This window comes from Capricornis sumatraensis, chromosome 10, assembly GCF_032405125.1.
Source record: "Capricornis sumatraensis isolate serow.1 chromosome 10, serow.2, whole genome shotgun sequence".
NCBI lineage: Eukaryota > Metazoa > Chordata > Mammalia > Artiodactyla > Bovidae > Capricornis > Capricornis sumatraensis.
In genome coordinates, this window is record NC_091078.1 from 97,603,431 (window position 1) to 97,623,232 (window position 19,802).

At 51.1% G+C, this 19,802-nt stretch overlaps 1 protein-coding gene across 2 annotated transcripts; it reads left to right on the top strand.

The window, feature by feature from the left end:
• Positions 1-923: 923 nt before the first annotated feature.
• Positions 924-12,837, top strand: CSPG5 (chondroitin sulfate proteoglycan 5). Of its 2 annotated transcripts, XM_068982982.1 has the most exons (5): positions 924-1,020; positions 1,697-2,807; positions 5,616-5,804; positions 7,697-7,772; positions 12,676-12,837. In XM_068982982.1, the coding sequence occupies exons 1-5, from the start codon at positions 924-926 to the stop codon at positions 12,835-12,837; spliced, it is 1,635 nt and encodes a 544-aa protein (XP_068839083.1). The 2 variants fall into 2 exon arrangements, with proteins under 2 accessions (XP_068839083.1, XP_068839084.1); XM_068982983.1 differs by lacking the exon at positions 7,697-7,772 and having other exon boundaries at positions 12,676-12,727.
• Positions 12,838-19,802: the final 6,965 nt, after the last annotated feature.

Genomic DNA, 19,802 nt, shown 5'->3' on the forward strand with positions numbered 1-19,802 from the left:
CACCAACCTGAGCTTTGGTGGCCCGGGAAGAATGGGGGGCGATGTATCTTGGAGAGGGACCAAGGAACCGGGATTACAGGCCGCACCCTAGGCTGCCTTGAGGAGGGAAATTCTTGCCCCCTGCCCCCAGGATGCGTTCTGGCGGGCCTGGCTGTGCGAGGTCTGGGGCTTTGGCTGCAGACGGATTAGGTCTGATCCGATTAGAGCCTGGGAGGTCCACTTCGCCCCCTTGCCTGGCACTGTCAGCGCCCTCCCCGCCCTCGTGGGGTCTCGGGGATCTCCTGGAGACCCTTCGCCCTGAACATCGGGTTGGTGCAGAAATCCGAGAAGCTCCGTGTGCCCTGGGTTCGGCTCACTGGCACGGCGCGGGCTGGGGCTTCCGCCCCCTGCGGCCCTTCCGAGCCCCGCCCCGAGCCTGCGGGTGTCTGGGCGCCCCCCTCTGTGCTCGCCGCTTGGCGGGTGGGTTCCTCGCTGTTGGGGGGCCCGTGCCAGCCCCTCCACTGGGAGGGCGGGACCACGGCCCCGCCCCGCAGGTCTCCCGCCAGTGCACCTGGCGGCTAATGCCACGAGCGGCACTGTGCGCCTGTCCGCGCGATACCCCGCGTCCGTTTGTCTCCGCGTGCAGAGCCGGGGGTCTGTCTGTCCCCACCGCAGGAGGACTGAGCAGGGCCGGCGTCAGAGCTACGTGCGGCGGGGCGGGCGCGGCGGGCGGGGTGGGGGCGGCGCTGAGCGCGGCAGCGGCGGCGCGGGAGGCGGGGAGGCGCGGCGCGCCGGGGACAGCGGCGGACGGCGGCGGCATGCGGCTTCTCCCTTTGCCCATCGTGGGCTGAGACGGCCGCAGCACGGGCGGGAGGCGCGGCGGCCGGTGAGCCGAGGGCGCAGCCAGCCGGGCAGACCGCGGACAGCGGTCGGGGGGCCGCGCCATGGGCCGAGCCGAGGGCGGGGGCCCGGGCCGGGGGCCACCGCCGCTGCTGCTGCTTCTGGGGGTTACGCTGGTGCTCGCTTCTGGGGCCGCGCCGGGTAGGTACAGACCGCTACCGGGACCCCAGCGGCTCTGGCGCCCCACCTTGGGCCAGGGTCCCGTTGGCTTCGGGTGCAAGAGGTGTCCGCGAGCTCTGCCAAGGGGGCGGGGCAGCGTCTTGCCTGCAGCTCGGGCGGGGGAAGGGGCGCACGAGGAGATGCGGGGACTTGCTGGAGGCGACTAGGCGGCCGCCACCCGAGTGTGGAGACAGAGGTGTTGGCTGGGGGTGGGCCTGTTGGGGCGGGGCCTGAGGGTGAGATTTCGGGGCGGGACCTGGAGGTGATGGCGGGGCAGGGGAATGCGAGTTCGGGGCGGAGCCCTAAGGGTGAGACTTTGGGGCGGGGCCTGGTGTGTAATGGAGCCCCGAAGGTAAGACTTTGCCAGGAGCCAGAACTGAGGGCCGCCCGGGTTAGAGCGCGGGTGATGTCGGGGGCGGGGCCTTTCGCTTGGGGGCAGGGCCTAAGCGAGGATAACGTTTGGTCGGGTGTGTTCTCGGGCTTGTGGGGCGGGCTCGGGGCGGGGCGTAATGATGGGGCGTGGCCTTGGGAAGGCTTGGCGCTCAGACTTAAGGTTGGCGGGGGTCTGAGAGAGCAGCCGCGGCGGGGGCGGGGCGCTGCCCCAGCTCTAACGCGCGCGCGGTCGCTAACGCCCCGCCCCTCTCCCTCCCTCCCACAGTGCCTGAGGCGGGCAGCGCCGTCGAGGCAGACACGCCTGTGAAGAGCGTCCCGGCGTGGGAGCCGCGTGCTAACTACACGCGGGAGAAGGCCGGCCCACCAGCAGCTGGGAAAGATGAGACTTCTCGGACTGCGCCCGGCGGAGAGCAGGCCTTGGTGGGCCCTGGGGTCGGGGCTGAGGAGGCGCTGGAGGCGTCGGCGGCGGTGACAGGCACAGCCTGGCTGGAGGCCGAGAGCCCAGGCCTGGGCGGAGTGACCGCAGAGGCGGGCAGCGGCGACACCCAGGCCCTTCCAGCCACGCTCCCGACTCCCGACGAGGCCCTTGGGCCGTCCTCGACGTCCGCAGCCACCTTCGAGGCTACGGAGGCCAGTGAACCACCCTCCCCCACCCCTGGCGACAAGCCGAGCCCAGGCCCTGAACTCCCCAGGGAGAGCCGCATGGAGGTTTGGCTGAACCTGGGAGGCAGCACACCTGACCCTCACGGGCCGGAGCCCACGTACCCCTTTCAGGGCACACTGGAGCCCCACCCAGCATCAGATATAATTGACATCGACTACTTCGAAGGATTGGATGGTGAGGGCCGTGGCGCCGACCTGGGGAGCTTCCCTGGGTCGCCAGGTACCTCAGAGCACCACCCTGATCCCGGGGGAGAGACCCCTTCCTGGAGCCTGCTTGACTTATACGATGACTTCACTCCCTTTGATGAGTCTGATTTCTACCCTACTACATCCTTCTATGATGACTTGGATGAAGAGGAGGAAGAAGAGGAGGACAAGGATGCAGTGGGAGGCGGAGACCTGGAAGATGAAAATGACCTTCTAGTGCCCACTGAGAAGCCTGGTCTGGGGCCCGGGACAGGCCAGCCCACCAGTCGGTGGCACGCTGTCCCTCCACAGCATACTCTGGGCGTGGTCCCGGGCAGCAGCATTGCCCTCAGGCCCCGCCCAGGAGAGCCAGGCAGGGACCTGGCCCCTAGCGAGAATGGCACCGTGTGCCGCAGTGGCTTTGTGAGACATAACGGCTCCTGCCGGTCAGTGTGCGACCTCTTCCCAAGTTACTGTCACAATGGCGGCCAGTGCTACCTGGTGGAGAACATTGGGGCCTTCTGCAGGTAAGGATGTGGCAGGCAGGTGTCCAGGGGTTTTGTCAAGAGAACTACTGAAGGGGGCATGGGAGTCTGCCTCAGCAGAGAGGGGGATGTGACAGGTTCCCAGAACTTGTGTGTTTATGGGTCAAGAGATGGTCCCAGTAAATATTCTACAGACTAACAGCTTAAATGTACTTCCTGTGAGCTCATCACTTACTTCCTCAGAAGTAAGATTGTGCATTTCCTCTAAGTGTCGTGCTCTTTACCAAACCAGTAAACTATAAACGCGAAACGAAAGGACTTGGCCAAGGGTTTTGGAAAAGGCCTTTGCTGGCTTGAGGGCAAGTTCTTGTTGGCAAGTTCTAGCTAAATTTGCAGAAGGAGAAAGTCCATAGACGCCCTGGGAGAAGAGAGAACTGCTGACCACTCCCTCTGAGCCATGTGCGAGGCAGAAGAAGGGCTCTGTGACCCGGGGGGGCACGCACTTCAGGTGGCACGAATGAGGACCTTCTCACTGGATAAAGACCCAGAGAGCAGCCACTCAAACAGGTCAAGTCAAGCAGAGTGTCCTTCCTCACACAGCAGATGTTTGGCGTTTCTTAGTTCTGGGTAGTGACTTTGCTCCTTCTACCTTGGTTGTTGTCTTCCTGGAGATACTCAGTCTGACATGTTTTAAAGACCCAGAAAGTTTAGTGTCAGAGTAACGATCTTGTGTGCAGCCACCAGCCCATGCCTCATTAGTAATTAACCGCATATACCTGCCCTCACGGCAAGGTAGTTAACCTGCTGGAGAACTCACAGGCTTATTCTTATTCTGGATGAAGCACATATCCAGGGCTGAGTGGTTTGCTTCTCTCCATCCTCTACAGGCCCTAGAAGAGGCAAGTAGACCTCAGATTCTTCTGGGACTTGTTTCCACCAGTCCTAAGAGTGAAACATTTCTGTAATCTGGGTATCTCTGTTTTTTTAAGTGCCATTCCCTATGTTTCTTTTTCTGGGGCTTTTTGGAGGTATATAAAGAATTCAGATTCTATAGGTCTTAATGTTCTGATAGAAGAATAATATAATGCATGCATGCTGTGCCTTTGTCATTAAAGCTTGAGTTTCCTTCCTATGAAGTTCTTTCCTATAAATGATTGTGTCATTAGGGTCACTAATATAAAATGTGTCCACACAGCTCTGATTGGAGCTGTCCAGCCATTGCCAAAAAGAAGAACTGTGATCAAGATATTATGGCAACAAGACCTTGCTGGTTGCTTAAGGGCTACCAGAAATACAGGGAAACCCTGATTTTGCTCCTCAGACTCTAGTTGTGGAGGGAGGACTATAGTAATGATTTTAGCCTGGGAGCTATGGAATCTCTGTGCAAAATTAGTATCTTTCATCCTATTGGAGGCCTGGGTTTTCACCTTCGAAGTTAGCTCCCCATCAGAGTATTAAATTTGGAGGCCTCGTTGCCTCTGGAGCACTAGAACAGTTCCCAGAACCTCCTGGAGCTATCAAGGGACCCCCCCAATAGTAAGCATGACCTCACTGAGTGGCATGCCTAAACTGACCATGGATCCTCCAGTGGATCCTGCCTTAGGAGGACTTCTCACTAGTCTACTCCAGCCCCCCTTGCACAGCTTCCATCCGAGGATCATCCACCCTGGGCCTCCCTACCAGAAATGCCTCCTCTGACGGGTAACCCAGGCCCAGCCCCAGCTTGGAAACTGTTTTACATTCCACTCACAGGAGGCTGCCGAGCCCTTGGTTGCAGACTGCAGCATGCTTTTGTCTGGGTCACCCGACCACTGCAGGGAAGCGAGCAGAGCTATGGCAGAACTTCTCCAGAGCACTGTGTTAGAGGGACCTTCTTTCCCCGCTGTCCTCCAACAGTCTCCCACGACTGCAGAGGGGCTGCTGGATAAGAGAATTCACTGCTTGCCACAGAGCCCCACCCTCTTCTAGGTGTGGAGTAGCTAATTCTCCCGGGTTTGATTTCCCCATTTCTGGACTCCTTTCTCCTCTGTCATTCACCCTGAGGTTCATGTCCCTCCTTTGCCTGCCTCTGTATCCTTCCACATTTTTTCCTCTTTGAAGCAGCCTGGTTCCCATGGAAACAGCAATGTCATTGGAAGAGTTGGAGCCTGGGAATGTCCCCAAGGGCAGGAGAAAGTCACTCAACAAAAGGACTGAAACCCACCCAGAGGGTTGATTCTCACTCTGCTTTCATGACAGTTCTCATGGTGACAGGACAGGAAGCTATAGGGGCGGCACTTGGGGGGCTGCTGAGATGGGGGAGAATGTGCATCTATCTTTGTGCTTGTCCTTGTCTGTCGCTTCCTTATTTTCAGTGTCTGGTTAGCCCTGTGAACTAGATGGGACTGCAGTGCCCCAGGATAGGGCGGGTCCTACTACTTTGTGGAGGTAGTTCCTATTGATCTTGTTTTTCATCCTTTTTTTTTTTCTCCACCAGAGCCCAGGGCAGGGGCTTGGGGGTATTCCGGGGGAATCTTGTGATTGCCGTCATTGAAGTGGAAAACGGGGTTCCCTTCCCTCAGTCACTTCACAGGCCTGTGAATGGCCAGTGTGCTCAGTTTCTCAGCACCCCATTTACCTCATTTGTGTCAACCGCCCTTGATGTATTTGTGCCACACACTCTTCCTGGTGTGGTTGTAAAGATGAGGCAAGAATAGCAACCCTAAAGTCTGCACAGATGAGGACACCCCACTTCCTCTAGCTGCTCATAGGAGCAGGATGTTGACGTAAGCCCCGGGGTCAGGGGTCAGACGCTCGCTGCAGCCACGGCTGGCTGCCCGTTGCCTCAGCCTCACCCTGTCACCGCTGCAGGTGCAACACACAGGACTACATCTGGCACAAGGGGATGCGCTGCGAATCCATCATCACCGACTTCCAGGTGATGTGCGTGGCCGTCGGCTCGGCCGCCCTCGTGCTGCTCCTGCTCTTCATGATGACGGTGTTCTTTGCCAAGAAGCTCTACCTGCTCAAGACCGAGAACACCAAGCTGCGCAGGACCAAGTGAGTCTGTGACTGCCAGCCCCGCCCTGTGGGATCTAGGAATGTGGTCCTGAGAGTTTCTGGCATCTGCTGTCCATCCCTGCTTGCGTTTTTCATACCAGAGATTCACCCAAGCTTACCCGATCCTACACAGAATGTGCTGGAATTGCAGCAGAGGTTAGGCCCTTGTGGCAGACTGCAGCTGTCCAGCACCATTCCACACACACACACTCACCACCTTCTCTTAGAATGCTTAGGAAAAGCAACCAGAGTATAGCAGCTCCTGACTCTGGTCAAGTAACTGGTTAGGTAATATGCTCAGCCCCCCACCCCGTCTGATTACACCTGCTTCCCAGGTCTTTGACAGCCAGAGGCCGGTATGAGGATTTCGCTCTCAAATCAGCATGAAGTGACTCCTCCAGCTCCCTCTATCTAGCTGCTCATAGGAGCAGGATGTTGACGTAAGCCCCTAGAGGATGTGCCATCCTCTTCAGTGAAAGGATTTAGCAGCGCATTGCTTTTCAAACTGGTCCACCCTGGTCCAGGCAGAAGAACAGAGAGTTCAAGGAAGTCCCGTTCCCTCTCAGTAGGATGTGGGGAGGGCTAGGACCTCGGCCTCACTTCCTCCACTTGGATTTGAAGGGCCATATGTGCATGTGGAGTCTCATTTCAGCTCTTCTCCAGGCAGAGGAGTGACACCCGTGCACCTGTGAGAACCAGCATGCGTTTGCCCTTGAAGCCCATGCCTTGAACACTTGGATGTGACCTTACCCACCGTGAGACAGTCACTGTTACCACTTAGCAAAGTAAAGAACCTTCTGAAATGTCACAGGAGTCAGACAAGGAGGAGACTGGAGTTCAGCTTCCTCAGGACCCAAGAGGCAATTTATGCAGGACCGCCCCACCCCTCTTTCCCCCTGTTGTTTCCCCCCCAGTTAATTCCCTCCCCCTGACCCGAGACTCTCTCCAGAGAATGGGACTGAAGGACTTGCCCTGGGTCCTGGGAAAGGGACAAAACGCCATCTGTTGCTCCTTTGCTGGGTAAACTCGTGGGACGTGCAGATGCCAGCAGCTCTCTGCCGCCTTTCAGCTAACCGTCCTGGGGCTGCAAGGGCCTCTCCATTGTGCCTGTGCATTGAGGCAGGGCTGTATCTGTGCATGTGATCACAAGCCAAGGCCCTTGGCTCCTCACACCACCACTGAGGGGGTGGGGGGAGGGTCAGGGTGGGAATGGGCCCACCTACCAGGGCTGCTGCTGATGACCGGGGAGAGAAGGAACGCTGCCAGGGCAGTAGAGAAGCAGGAGCTGAGGCCCAGGGAAGGAGCCTCTTCTAGGTCTTCCTCCTGGAACCAGTTTGCGTTTTGCACAGAGCATGGCTCCCCCAGCCCTTCAGCTCAAATGCCACCTTCCTTATTTCCTCTGCACACCTCCTTTCTTTCCCAAGCCTGGTTGCCACTCTGCAAACACTATTAATACATGTACCCAGTGCACTACAGATTCTGCTGTAGCGTATTGATTCTAAGATACCCATTTTTTCCCCACATATTAGCATCTCTGAAATTGGATTGTGTCTTACAGTCGCTGGCATCTTATAATCACTGTTGGCCAGATGGCAGTCATGATGTAGTTGTAATTGTCTGGCAGGCACAAACGTGGTCATAGCTGTTCATATCATTGTCAGTTCTTTATCTAAAGTCTAAATGAGTGCCTTAAAGTGTGTAATGAAAACTCTAGGTGATAAGAAAGGATTGGACCATGGTTTAAATGACAGAAGGTTTTTCTTAGTGGTACAGAAAATAGGGGTACACCCATGACATTTGACGAAATACAGTGTTTGCCCTGTGAAGCTTCTATCAGATGTCGCTGTGATCGTTTCACTTACATTTTCCCTTCTCTCTTCTGTCCTAACCAGCAAATTCCGGACCCCATCTGAGCTCCACAATGATAACTTCTCCCTGTCCACCATTGCCGAGGGCTCTCACCCAAACGTAAGGAAACATTGTGACCCTCCGCGTTCCCCTCCCTCTCACTGCCTGTGCCTGGGCTCGCTATGAAATGCTATCTGTCAGTTAACTGGTCTTCTCATTTGCCCTTGTGCCTGTTCCCGCCCCTGCCTGCGTCTCTGGTTCACTTCAGCATATGGACCCACTGCTCAGAGCTCTGAGGGTCTAGATAGTGTGGCCTGTACGGGCCATGAGAGTGAGAAGAAGGGCGTGATGCCGTGTCACTTCCTGGACAGGCAAAGTAGCACAAAGTACAGAAGAACCGTTTCTGGGATGGCTCATGATTTTCAGCTTCATCTCAGCTTTAGAAGTCTGATTTTTGTCTTCTTTTCTACATTGAGAAGAAAGCCTCTGCTTTTCTTGCTAGGGACTTTCTCACTGGTCTTTGAAGCAGATGGTGCTTGTTCTTTGGGGTGAATGGGAAAACCTCTGGGATTGCCAGAAAATCAATCTCTTTGACACTGTTTTGAGAGCCCTAAAAATGAGCAGGCTTATATACACTGGTTATATACACCGAAAGAGGCCAATCTAGGATAGTTTTTTAAAGTGTTGATATAAAGGGAAGCATAGAACACTGGCAGAACCAATAGTGTAGGGATAAATCTGTCCTTAACAAGGATGCGTTTATAAATGTAAGTTGAAACCCAATAAGAGGTCTCCCGATAGACCATTTCCTTTTTTTATAACTGGGGAAAGTGCATCCCCAGAAGGCAAAGGAGAAAATAATAGTCTATGAGGCTGTTCACCAAACCCCAGAAAAGAACAAGTTGACCTGCAGAAGGAGGAGAAAAGGAGTCAATTTAAATAAGAAATAAAAAAGGCCAATTTAAGCTAATTTTTTAAAGACTTTGCTATGAAGGATAGAGAAAAAACAGATATATTTTACGTGATATGTACCAAGATACTAAGTTTTAGATGAGCATAACTGTCAAGGGAACAAGATGTCCTATCACGTCTGAGATTGGTGACCACTCCAGTCAGCCCACAAGGATGTAGGATGTGCCTTGTCTTGGAACACCCCATCCCAACATACCCAGCCCCTGGCAGTGATGTGCATGTAGTTGCCATTTATGAATTACTGGTGATCACTGGCCTGCCATGGGGTCTCTCAGACCCACTGTCTGGTGTGCCATGTCATACATGAGGGACAGCAGGCCTGACGTGTACAGGAGTGCCTGCAATCAGGATGTTTATTAGCCACAGAGTGCAAGGGTCATTGGCAAAGCTTCTGACTCATGCATTTCTGGCAGCCTTGGTATGTCCACCTTTCCTCCTCACAAAGATGGAGGGGAAGGAAATAGCGTCTCTTGGAGGCCTTGGTTGTAGGAGCCAACAGAAAGGTCTCCAGTTCTTGCGGACCCAGCTTTGGGAAAGCAAGGCATTTATCCAGGAAAACTGCCACTGACCTTGAGTTCAGCATATGGCAGAGCAAAAACAGAGTGGAGCAGGTAGGTCAGCCATGGTGGACTCTGCCCGAGAAGCGCCCTGGGGTTGTCTGGGGGGCACTCAGCTCTCTGGCTCCTCTGGGATCCTGCGGGCCATTTCCATGGGCATCGTTCCCTCAGCTTGTGCCCCAGGGTACATCCTATCACCTCTGCCAAAGCCCTGAGCCTGTGGGGGGTGGCTCTCCTGTCCAGAAGCTGGATTTTCCACTTCACTTCTCATTCCCTCCACCTCACCCAGAAGTCAGACTTGGTCATAGTCAAGATCTTGTGCACTGACAGTGAAGACAGTTACCAGCTTATGATGGAGTGGAGCCCTGGCCATTGCTTCAGCCACCGCAGTGACTGCTGACAAGCGCTGCTGGCAGCAGGATGAAAGTGAGAGAACCTCCAGATGAGCTGGGAGCCGAAACGGGGGCAGCTAGTCTCCCCATCCCTCTCCCTTCACCCCTCAAAAAAAAAAAAAAGCCTTGTTGATTTTGGCATCTCCTAAAATTTTGTAGAGTTTTCTTTATCTTAGTAGAGGGGTTATTTCTTTTACAAGGAGATAGAATGGGTCCTTTTCCTACTCAGTTCCAATAATCTCTATAAACCACTGTCTGAAAAGATTTCAAACAACAAAGTACCACTTTGGGTCCGGTTGGGAAAGGGTCCATGGCTGGTGTCTGTGTCGGGGCACGTCCCTCTCCCCTGCTACACTCATTACTCTGTGCTGCTCCTGGACCGGGCCCTCTGCAGTGACGTGGGACGCTGTGGCTGGTGAGCCAGCAGCTGAGTGTGTGAGGGTCTTGTGTCACTGAGCAGCCAGCCTCGGAAAGAAACTTCAGAAGGAAAAGGAAAAGCCTGTGGCTTTACAGCCCCTGTTATGAAGGTTTGCCCTTTTCCGGGAGGAATGACAAGTGTGTGGAAGGCTGGGCACCTCCCACTGCATGGCGTGAGCGACGTGAGCGAAGTGAGCGAAGTTGTCTGAGCGCCAGAAGCTGCCCTGCCCATCTTCCAGCTGTGCTGTCAGCAGTGTCATGGGGGGGACTTGGTCCTCCTGAGAGTGGATGGATCTTCCAGGAGGCCTCTTAGTGTTGCCCATCCTCACCCCACCCTGCCAGTTTAAATCTTTCCTACTTCCCAGTCTCTGTTTCCTCCATATATTTGGTAAAACACTGGCTGCCCGCCCCCTTCTGATAGAGGCTTGTGTCTGAACAAGAAGACATCTAGGCCTGAACCCCTGGCGGAAGGATGCCCATATGGCTGGGACAGAAAGCTGTAAATAGTTCCCAGGGCTTAGGCCAGGGGGAGGTCCAGTTTCCTTATGATAAGGGACTTCCACCAAATCAAAGCCAGAGGGGCCTTCAGCTGGAGGGACTCAGCCACCCTAGGCCTAAGAGGATGGTGTTCTGGAGCAAACACGTGGATGAGAATCGCTCCATCCTGGTCTAGACATGCCCTCACCTGTTCTACCTACTGAAGGCACTTAGCTTGTCTCATACCATTGTCGGATGGATACCTGTGTTCCTGATCTGTAGGACTGACTTCTCCCACCCGTTGGCCTGGAAGGCAGCTTTCTCCCCTGTCCAAGTCCTCAAGAGGCCAGGTTTAATTAGGTTCCCCACCTTCATGGCATCAGTTTTGATGCCCAGGTCTATACAACTCACTAAATTCACTTTTTCACGTTAGGAGAATATGCCTGTGCCCCTGTATGCCCCCAAGGAGAATGTGATGGGCCCAGGGTAGGGGTGGTTGTCTTGAAAAACGTGAAAGTGAGTTCCATTCTTGCCAGAGGAGAGGTGAGTGTAGGCCATCCTGTCTTGCTCCAAATTTTGCTGTGATCCCCAGTCCCTTCTCCTCAGGGTCTCAGGTGTTTATGTCCAATGTCTTCCCCCACACCTCACATGACCTCTGCCTCATCCTGCTTCCCTCTTCCCATAAAAAAAACCTGTGTGTGTGTGTGTGTGTGTACATAATACACTTAATATATCAGGTCCATCTTTCCATCTCAGCACATATACATTTATGCCACTGACCAGTTTTTTCTCAGCCTCTTCAAGCGGGGGTAGAAAATACCCACTGCCTGTAGGCGCTGTGTACAGCGGCCTTGCCTGAAATCTGCCTCAACACAGAATGAAGTTCATTTTGCCTTGTGCCTGTCTCATACACACTGGAAGTGGGGAGAGTGTGTTCTGCTGTTGTCTGTAAATCACTCCTGAAGTCTTCGAAACTCTCAGATTGCTCTGTGCAAGCCGGCCTTCTGCGACAGTCCTCAGTGAGGCTGGAGTGGGGGCAGGTCATAGTGGTTTCTACACAGACAGTATACTGAACACCTGTAGCATCTGATGCAAGCCTAGCGCCTTTCCCTACTTTCCAACTAGTCCCTCCCCTGACCTAGTGCCATTACAGGTCAGACTCAGGACCAGGCAGCATGGACTCAGGCTCACCGTTATGTAGAGAATGTCCTGGTCCTTAATCACCATGAGTACCTTGGCTTTCAGAAGTGATTAAAGCAAGAAAGGGCTGAGCTGGCTGGTCAGATAGGCACATTACCCTTCTTGCCCTCCATGAACCTGCCTGGGTGGCTACCCAGCCTCTTTGATCTGCAAAGATTCTGAGGGCTTACAATAGCTATTTGGGGCTTCTGAGAAAGAACCGAGGCCCCCTGGGTAAAATCTGTTCAGGGACTCCTGAAGGAAGAGTAGTGGGAAGGTGTCGCTGTAGGAGTTCTCTGAACGCAGAGCTGGAGGACTGTACTGGTGCGGGTTTCCTGGGAAGTGTTAACAAGCTCAGCTAGGCTCAGGAGCTTCCTGGGGTTGCAGGCAACACAGAGAGGCAGGGAGGTGCGGGGACCCATCAGAGAGGGGCTGCAAACCAGCAGCACGGGGCTTAGACTGAGGGAGCACCATGTAAGTCGGCATCTGTGTGGTAGATAAAGTCTGATAGGCTCGCACATCTCCGGCCTCTAGTCAGAGAACATGAATTTGCTGTGGGGAGCGGGGCCCTGACTCTGCCGGAATCAGCTCTGCGCCTGACCACAGCCCTGTTTGCACACCAACAAGTCGTGTTCCTGATCAAGACCTTTTGGCGAGAGCAGAACTCCTCAGGATGGAGGGCCGTGTGAAGAGGGGCCGGGCACAGCTCACCAGCAGGTGAGGCTTTAGAGGGACCAGGCTGAGTATTAAAAGGGACTGTTTCTCCCCAGTCTGGCTTCCATTACAGGTATTTGTAATGCAGTTACCCGTTGGGTTTTCATCCGTACATGGCCAGTGTTTTTTGAGGATGATGTTCCAAAAAAGTAGCTGCTAATGAGTCACTTTGGTTCATCCAAGCCTCAGCACTTTCTTCCTTTTCTCAGTTTTACTTTTTTTTTAAGTAAAATAGAAAAGTCTGAGATGTTACTTGATTCCTCCACCCATTGTCTCCTTCCCACTCTTGCCTCAGCTTTTATTTTTCTCTTCCAGGATGATTCTAGCGCTCCCCACAAAATCCAGGAAGCTCTCAAGTCCTGCCTGAAAGAGGAGGAGCCATTTAACATCCAGAACTCCATGTCGCCCAAACTCGAGGGTGGCAAGGGTGACCCGGCCGACCTGGAAGTGAACTGTCTTCAGAACAACTTAACCTGAAGCCGAGCAAGAGAGGAAATGGGGGGCGGGGGGCGGGGGAAGAAGCATTATCTCCTCTTGTACAGATTCTATTTCTTGTAACCATTTGTTAAACTCCTTTCTTTTTCTGATCTCATGGCATGCCTTGGTGTATTTTGTACAGGAGGGAAAAAACACACCATAAGCAAAGAACCCGAAGAGAATTACAATGCGTTGGATTGTCTGTCTGTGCTGTCTGTACCTTGCTTCTGCTGCTGTGATTTCTAAACCTATGCTATTATTCAACTGACTTTTTTTTTGTACTTTGACCCACCTTTTTTTGAGATACCGGTTAAAAAAAACAACAACAAAGTTCTTGAAATAAAACTTTTTAAAAAGCCATTTTCACTGGTGTACCTATGTCTACTCCCTACCCTTTCTTGTCACTTTGAGTTGAATTCTTACCTTTAGTGAGGATGTGTGTTCATACACGTTTCATATCCGAGAAATGGTCTATGTATTAGTCTGCTTGAGCTGCCATAACAATACTATATAGCCTGGGAGGCTTAACCAACAGACATCTATGTTCTGAACTTTCTGGAGGCTCGAAGTCCAAGATCACATTGACCGAGTTGATTTCCGGTGAGGCCTCTGTTTCAGGCTTGCAAATAGCCACCTCCTTGCTGTGTCACAATGGCCTTTTCTATGTGTGCACATGGAGGGAGAGAGCTCCCTGGTGTCCCTTCATCTTTTTATAAGGACACCAGTCCTATTGAATTAAGGCCCTGCTCTGATGACTTCATTTAACCTTAATTACCTTATCTCCAAGCACAGTCACATTAGGGGCTTCAACACATGATATTTGGGGAGGACACAATTCAGTCCGTAACAGTCCGTAGCACCTATTATTCAAAATACTCTCCCTCTTTCTTAGAACATTTATTCAGCACATACTCAGCCAAGTGCTATGCTAGATGCCAGGAGCTCTAGATGAATAAGATAAACTGTAACTTCAAAAAGTTAACAGTGTATGTGAGAAATAGTCTTTTAAACATTTTTAATACATTGTGTCAACAGAGTCTAGTATATACAAAGCTGTGAGAGTTGGATTTATGAATTCAGAAAGGCTTCAAGGAGAGAGGTTTACACTGGACGTTGAAGGATGGGAGGCATTTTTCAGGACGATGAAGAAGAAAAGGACACTCACAGGAGAGTTCTGCTGTGTGACTAGAAGATTGTGAGGGGGAGACATCTTAGGGGATGGGGTTGGAAAGTGCATTTTAGGACAGATTGCCAAGGAGCTTGTTGTCTAGTCACTAAGTCACGTCTGACTCTGCAACCCTGTGTACTGCAGCCTGTCAGCCTCCTCTGCCCATGGGCTTTTCCAGGCAAGAATACTGGAGTGGGTTGCCATTTCCTTTTCCAGGAGATCTTCCCGACCCAGGGATTGAATCCATGTCTCATGTTTTGGCAGACGGGTTCTTTACCACTGAGCCACAGGGAAGCTAATTGCCAAGGTAAGTGATGGTAAAGGCAGATAGAATGATGACTGTAGCAATCCAGGCAGGAAATGAGAATGGATTAGAGACTTAACAGTTCAAATAGTCAGAATTTTGCTGACTACTGGTGAGGAGAGTTTTCTAGAACTTTGCCTGTGTTCCCTCTGTGATAATTCCATAACTGGAATCCCTGTGAGTGTTTCTTTTGCCTAATCTCTGCTGCTTCTCCCTGATTTGTCTCCTTTGGTGCCTCATTATTTTTTAGTTTGTGCTGGACACTGTATCTGAAAAATTGTTTCTTGCAGTTTCCAGATCTAGGATGGATAGAGGGGCTTTTCAGTCGCTGCTGTCACATGCCCAGGGGCAATGGAATTCTGAGATCACGTTATTGCAGATTCCAGGTTGACACTTCCTGACCACAAAAGGCAGACTGCGGATTTAGCAGATTGTGCAAGGGCTGATTTACTTCGGTTCATCCTGACCCCTTAGGGGGCTTCCCCTGTGGCTCAGCTGGTGAAGAATCTGCCCACAATGCGGGAGACCTGGGTTGGATCCCTGGGTTGGAAAGATCCCCTGGGGAAGGGAAGGCTTAGGGCACAGTCTGGAGTCTTAACCCAAAGCAGGCAGTGGTTTATCAGTGTCCAACACCTCCCCCAGCCCCGATCCTTGAAGACTTTCAGAAACACAATTCATTCTCTTAGTCACCTCTCCTAAATGGGCAAGCACCTCCAGGGAAAAGGGGCCCTGAATGCTTGGCTCCCCTGTCTAGATTCCTGTCCTCTCTGGGATGTCAGCCTAGCAATTCTTTAGAATCTCGTTAGCTCTTTGATGCTTTTAAGATGTTCGTACAGCCTTTTGATTGTCCTTGGTGGAAGAGTTGGTCTAATTCACCTAGTCTCCTATTTACCGACAACATGAGTCCTCTGTTTTCATCTCCGGACTCTTTCCCAGATGGCATTCCGCTGGTGCCTGTGAGCTCAGTCTGCTCTTTGCTATTGGACAAGGCTGCGTACTGGGGTGTTGGTCTGTGTGTGTATTATGGTTTCCTAACCTGACCTGTATCCACTTTGAGAGCGTTGGCGTGGTTCTGCTTAGGACTTCCTGTAATCTCTGATTTAGGGGACAGACCTGTCTTTCATGGATAAGCACTTCTTTTCACAAGGAGGCCCAGTCAAGACGGATTGTATGTGAAAGCACTTTGTAAATTCTAAATCCCATCCAGACACAAGGGTTTGTTAGTTTTGTTTTGTTTTTCCCACAAGAATATTATGAAACGGAGATCAAGCCCTTGGCTCTCTCCTACCTCCATAGCACATGCAGGAGAGACGGGGGAACCCAGATGGGAAGGGAACCAGAGACAGTGCAGGCCTAACAAATGGACCTACCTAGTGCTGCCAAGGGTCTTTGACCACACGAAGGGGCTGATGTGCTGGAATAGGGTATATTGATGTGTATCTGTGCCGGTGGTCCTCTTTCCTGCCTTCTGCCTGTGCTTCTCAGTAATTCTGCTCCATGGGGCCGGCCAGCATCCTGTCTCTCTCTGAGGGCCTCCATCTTTGCCGTTCCCTCCCTCACCTGCCCCTGCCCACCAGTGATTGCCTCGCACTGAGTTCCCCTTCATTTTCCCCCTTGGTGCTTTTTTTTTTTTAAGAGGATGATTCTCAGAGACAGTCTCTGTGTTTTTTCCACCCCACTCCACAGCTTGTCCTGTGTCCTCCTCCCTAAAGAAAGGACAGACTGAAAATGTGGGTAACTGAGGCAGCATGGAAGGAAAATCATCGGGAAGCCTTTTGGCACCGATGGGTCGTTTCACTTGGGAAACGTTTCACCTCTGTGCAATGGTGAACCATCTGTGGATACAAGGCATATCCTTTACACACATAACACACCTGTGTTAGTTTTCTGGGGCTGCCATAACACATGACCACAAAGTGAACAGCTTCAAGCAGTAGAAACTTACTCTCCCACAGTTCTGAAGGCTAAAAGTCTGAAATCAAGGGGTCAGCAGGCTATGCCCCCTCTCACAGCTCTGGGGAAGTGTCCTTCCTTGTCTTTTCCTCGCTTTTGCGGGCTGCCAGCCATCCCTGGCGTTCTTTGACCTGTAATTACATCACTGTCTCTGCCTTCACGTGCTCGGCTTCCGTCTGTGTGTGTCTGTCTACTCACAAGGCCGCCTTTTCTCTTTGATTTGTTTATGTATTTATTTTTGGCTTTGTCGGGTCCTCACGGCTGCACAGGCTTTTCTACAGTTGCGGTGCGCGGGCTTCTTGCAGTGGCTTCTGTTGTTGCGGAGCATGGGCTGTAGGACACACTCAGTAGCTGTAGCACGTGGGCTTAGTTGCCCCGTGGCATGTGGAATCTTAGTTCCCTGACCAGGGATCGAACCTGCATCCCCTGCATTGGAAGGCAGAGTCTTAACCACTGGATGACCAGTGGTTTATAGACATAAAAAAGTTATCCTGTACTCCAAAAGCAGCCGGAAACCTGGGACTCAGGGCTGGAAGGCCTCTCCATGTAGGAATCAGGTGGCCTCTCTGAGCCTCAGCATCTTCACCTGTAACATCCCTGTCTTTTCACAGGACTATCTGGGCATGGGATAGAGCAAGGACCAAAGTGGACCAAACCCTGCCTGGTGGAGCTTACTCCCCACAACATGAGGTCACACGAGGTAAAGTCCATGGAGAGATTCTGAGACACAGGAGGGGCTGTGCACACCCACCTCCAGGCCCAGGGAAAGGCTGAATCCTTGGACAGGGATGAAGGGGCTTTCCTGAGGTGTGTGAGCACCCCCACTGCTGAGAACTATAGCAGAGGCCCCTCCCTCACCCCAGGAACTCAGCACAGGTACCAGAGTAGCTTGGGGAAAGTATGGGGCTCCACTGAAGGGAACTTACAATAATATTGTCTCCTGAGTATGTTACAATGAGATTCTGCCATGCACATGGAAGCAAAGATATGCAAAGTTATCAGAAGGGATCAGATGGCCAGTCAGACTCCACAGTACTCTGGGCAAAGGTTCATCACAGCCCAGGAGGAATGTGTCCATCAAAGGCGTTAGCCTCCAGAGACTCATGTCCCAAGTGTACACCTTGGGGTGGAATTGCTGGGATGGAATTTAGCCAGTCTTTACAAGATAGTGTTGAAAGTGCTTGTTATCAGCTAAGAATTCCCACCAACAGTGGAGCTGAACTGCTTTACTCCACATTCTTCCCACCTCTTGATATTGTCATTCGTTTTCAATTTCAGTCATTCTTACAGGCTTCCTCATGGAACGCAGTTGTGTTTCTGACTTGTGTTCCCTAATTATTAATGAGATTGCACCCTTTTTCATATATTTATTCATCATCTATATTTCTACTTTGGGGAGGCACCCATTTAATAACTCTTTAGCCAATTGTGCTATTATTATCTTTTCCTTAGTCATTCACGGGCATTCTTTTTGTTTTCAATGTTATGGAAGTATAGTTGATTTATAATGTGTTCATTTCTTTTGCACAGCAACGTGACTTGATTATACATATATATTCTTTTTCACATTCTTTTCCATTATGGTTTTTCACAGGATATTGAACACATTTCCCTATGTTTTACAGTAGAACCTTATAGAGAATAGATCAGTGGTTGCCAGGGGCTGAGGATGGACAAAGAGCTGACTGCAAGGATGCATGAGGAAACTTGGAGTGATGGAAATGTTCTGTAACTTGCTTGTGATGATGGCTATACAAATATGTACATTTGTCAAAATTCATGAAACTGCACACTTTAAAAAGGTGAATTTCATACCTTGTGTCAGGGCTGCCCAAGATTATTCCCAGCTTTAATGACTCACTAGCAGGATTTATACAGCTGGGCATGAGGTCAGACTCACAGCTAAGATGTATTCCCAGGAAAGGGTTCAAAGCAAAATCAGCAAATTTAAAAGCCATACACAGAGAGGTCCAGAGAAAACCAGGAGCTTCCAGCAGATGCAACACAGGACATGCTTAATTTCTTCAGCAATGAATTGTGACAACACCTTTGAGATGGTGTCTACAGGGAAAGCTCATCAGATATCCAGAGTTTTTAGCAGGGAGTGGTTATGTAGACATCCACTGCTTCAGTTCAGTTCAGTTCGGTCGCTCAGTAGTGTCCGACTCTTTGCGACCCCATGAATTGCAGCACTCCAGGCCTCCCTGTCCATCACCAACTCCCGGAGTTCACCCAAACTCACATGCATTGAGTCAGTGATGCCATCCAGCCATCTCATCCTCTGTCATCCCCTTCTCCTCCTGCCCCCAATCCTTCCCAGCATCAGGGTCTTTTCCAATGAGTCAATTCTTCGCATGAGGTGGCCAAAGTATTGGAGCTTCAGCCTCAGCATCAGTCCTTCCAATGAACACCCAGGACTGATCTCCTTTAGGATGGACTGATTGGATCTCCTTGCAGTCCAAGGGACTCTCAAGAGTCTTCTTCAACACCACAGTTCAAAAGCATCAGTTCTTCAGTGCTCAGCTTTCTTCACAGTCCAACTCTCACATCCATACATGACCACTAGAAAAACCATAGCCTTGACTAGATGGACCTTTGTTGGCAAAGTAATATCTCTGCTTTTGAATATGCTATCTAGGTTTGTCATAGCTTTCCTCCCAAGGAGTAAGTGTCTTTTAATTTCATGGCTGCAATCACCATCTGCAGTGATTTTGGAGCCCAAGAAAATAAAGTCTGACACTGTTTCCACTGTTTCCCCATCTATTTGCCATGAAGTAATGGGACCAGATGCCATGATCTTCGTTTTCTGAATGTTGAGCTTTAAGCCAACTTTTTCACTCTCCTCTTTCACTTTCATCTGCATATCTGAGGTTGTTGATATTTCTCCCGGCAATCTTGATTCCAGCTTGGGCTTCTTCCAGCCCAGCATTTCTCATGATGTACTCTGCATCTAAGTTAAATAAGCAGGGTGACAATATACAGCTTAGCACATACCAAAATTCCAGTCTCCCAGAAAGAAACCGGCTATTTAGCATAAACTACATTGTTTACACAGCAGTTTAGGCACAGTGGATAGTGTCTAAACTCTTTGTACTTAGGGAACAGTGAGAACCCTTCCAAACACTACGTTCCCGGACACTAGCTAAGGGCCAATCTTGTAAGCAAGTCTTTCTAAGGCCAGAATGCTCAGACCTGCTAGATTAACACTTTTCCGCACACACCTCAACAAACCTACCCCCAAAAGGAAAAGAAGTGTTTCCCTATCTTGAGATCATGAAAGTGTTTTACTAAATAACCTTTTCTTTTTATAGTAAACTTCTAAAGATTGAAGAATAATTCCACATTAAATAAAAGACTGTGCCTTTCACATTCAGGTGTAAAAGCAGTGGTACATTAGAGGTGGCTCACACTGGCTCATGAGAAAGTTGTTAAATTTTCATGTATTTTGTGAACCAGTTTTTAAATACAGCAATGATTAAAAATTAACCTATAATTTACAATAAATAAAAATATTAAAAACAAAGGTAATGGAATTCCCTG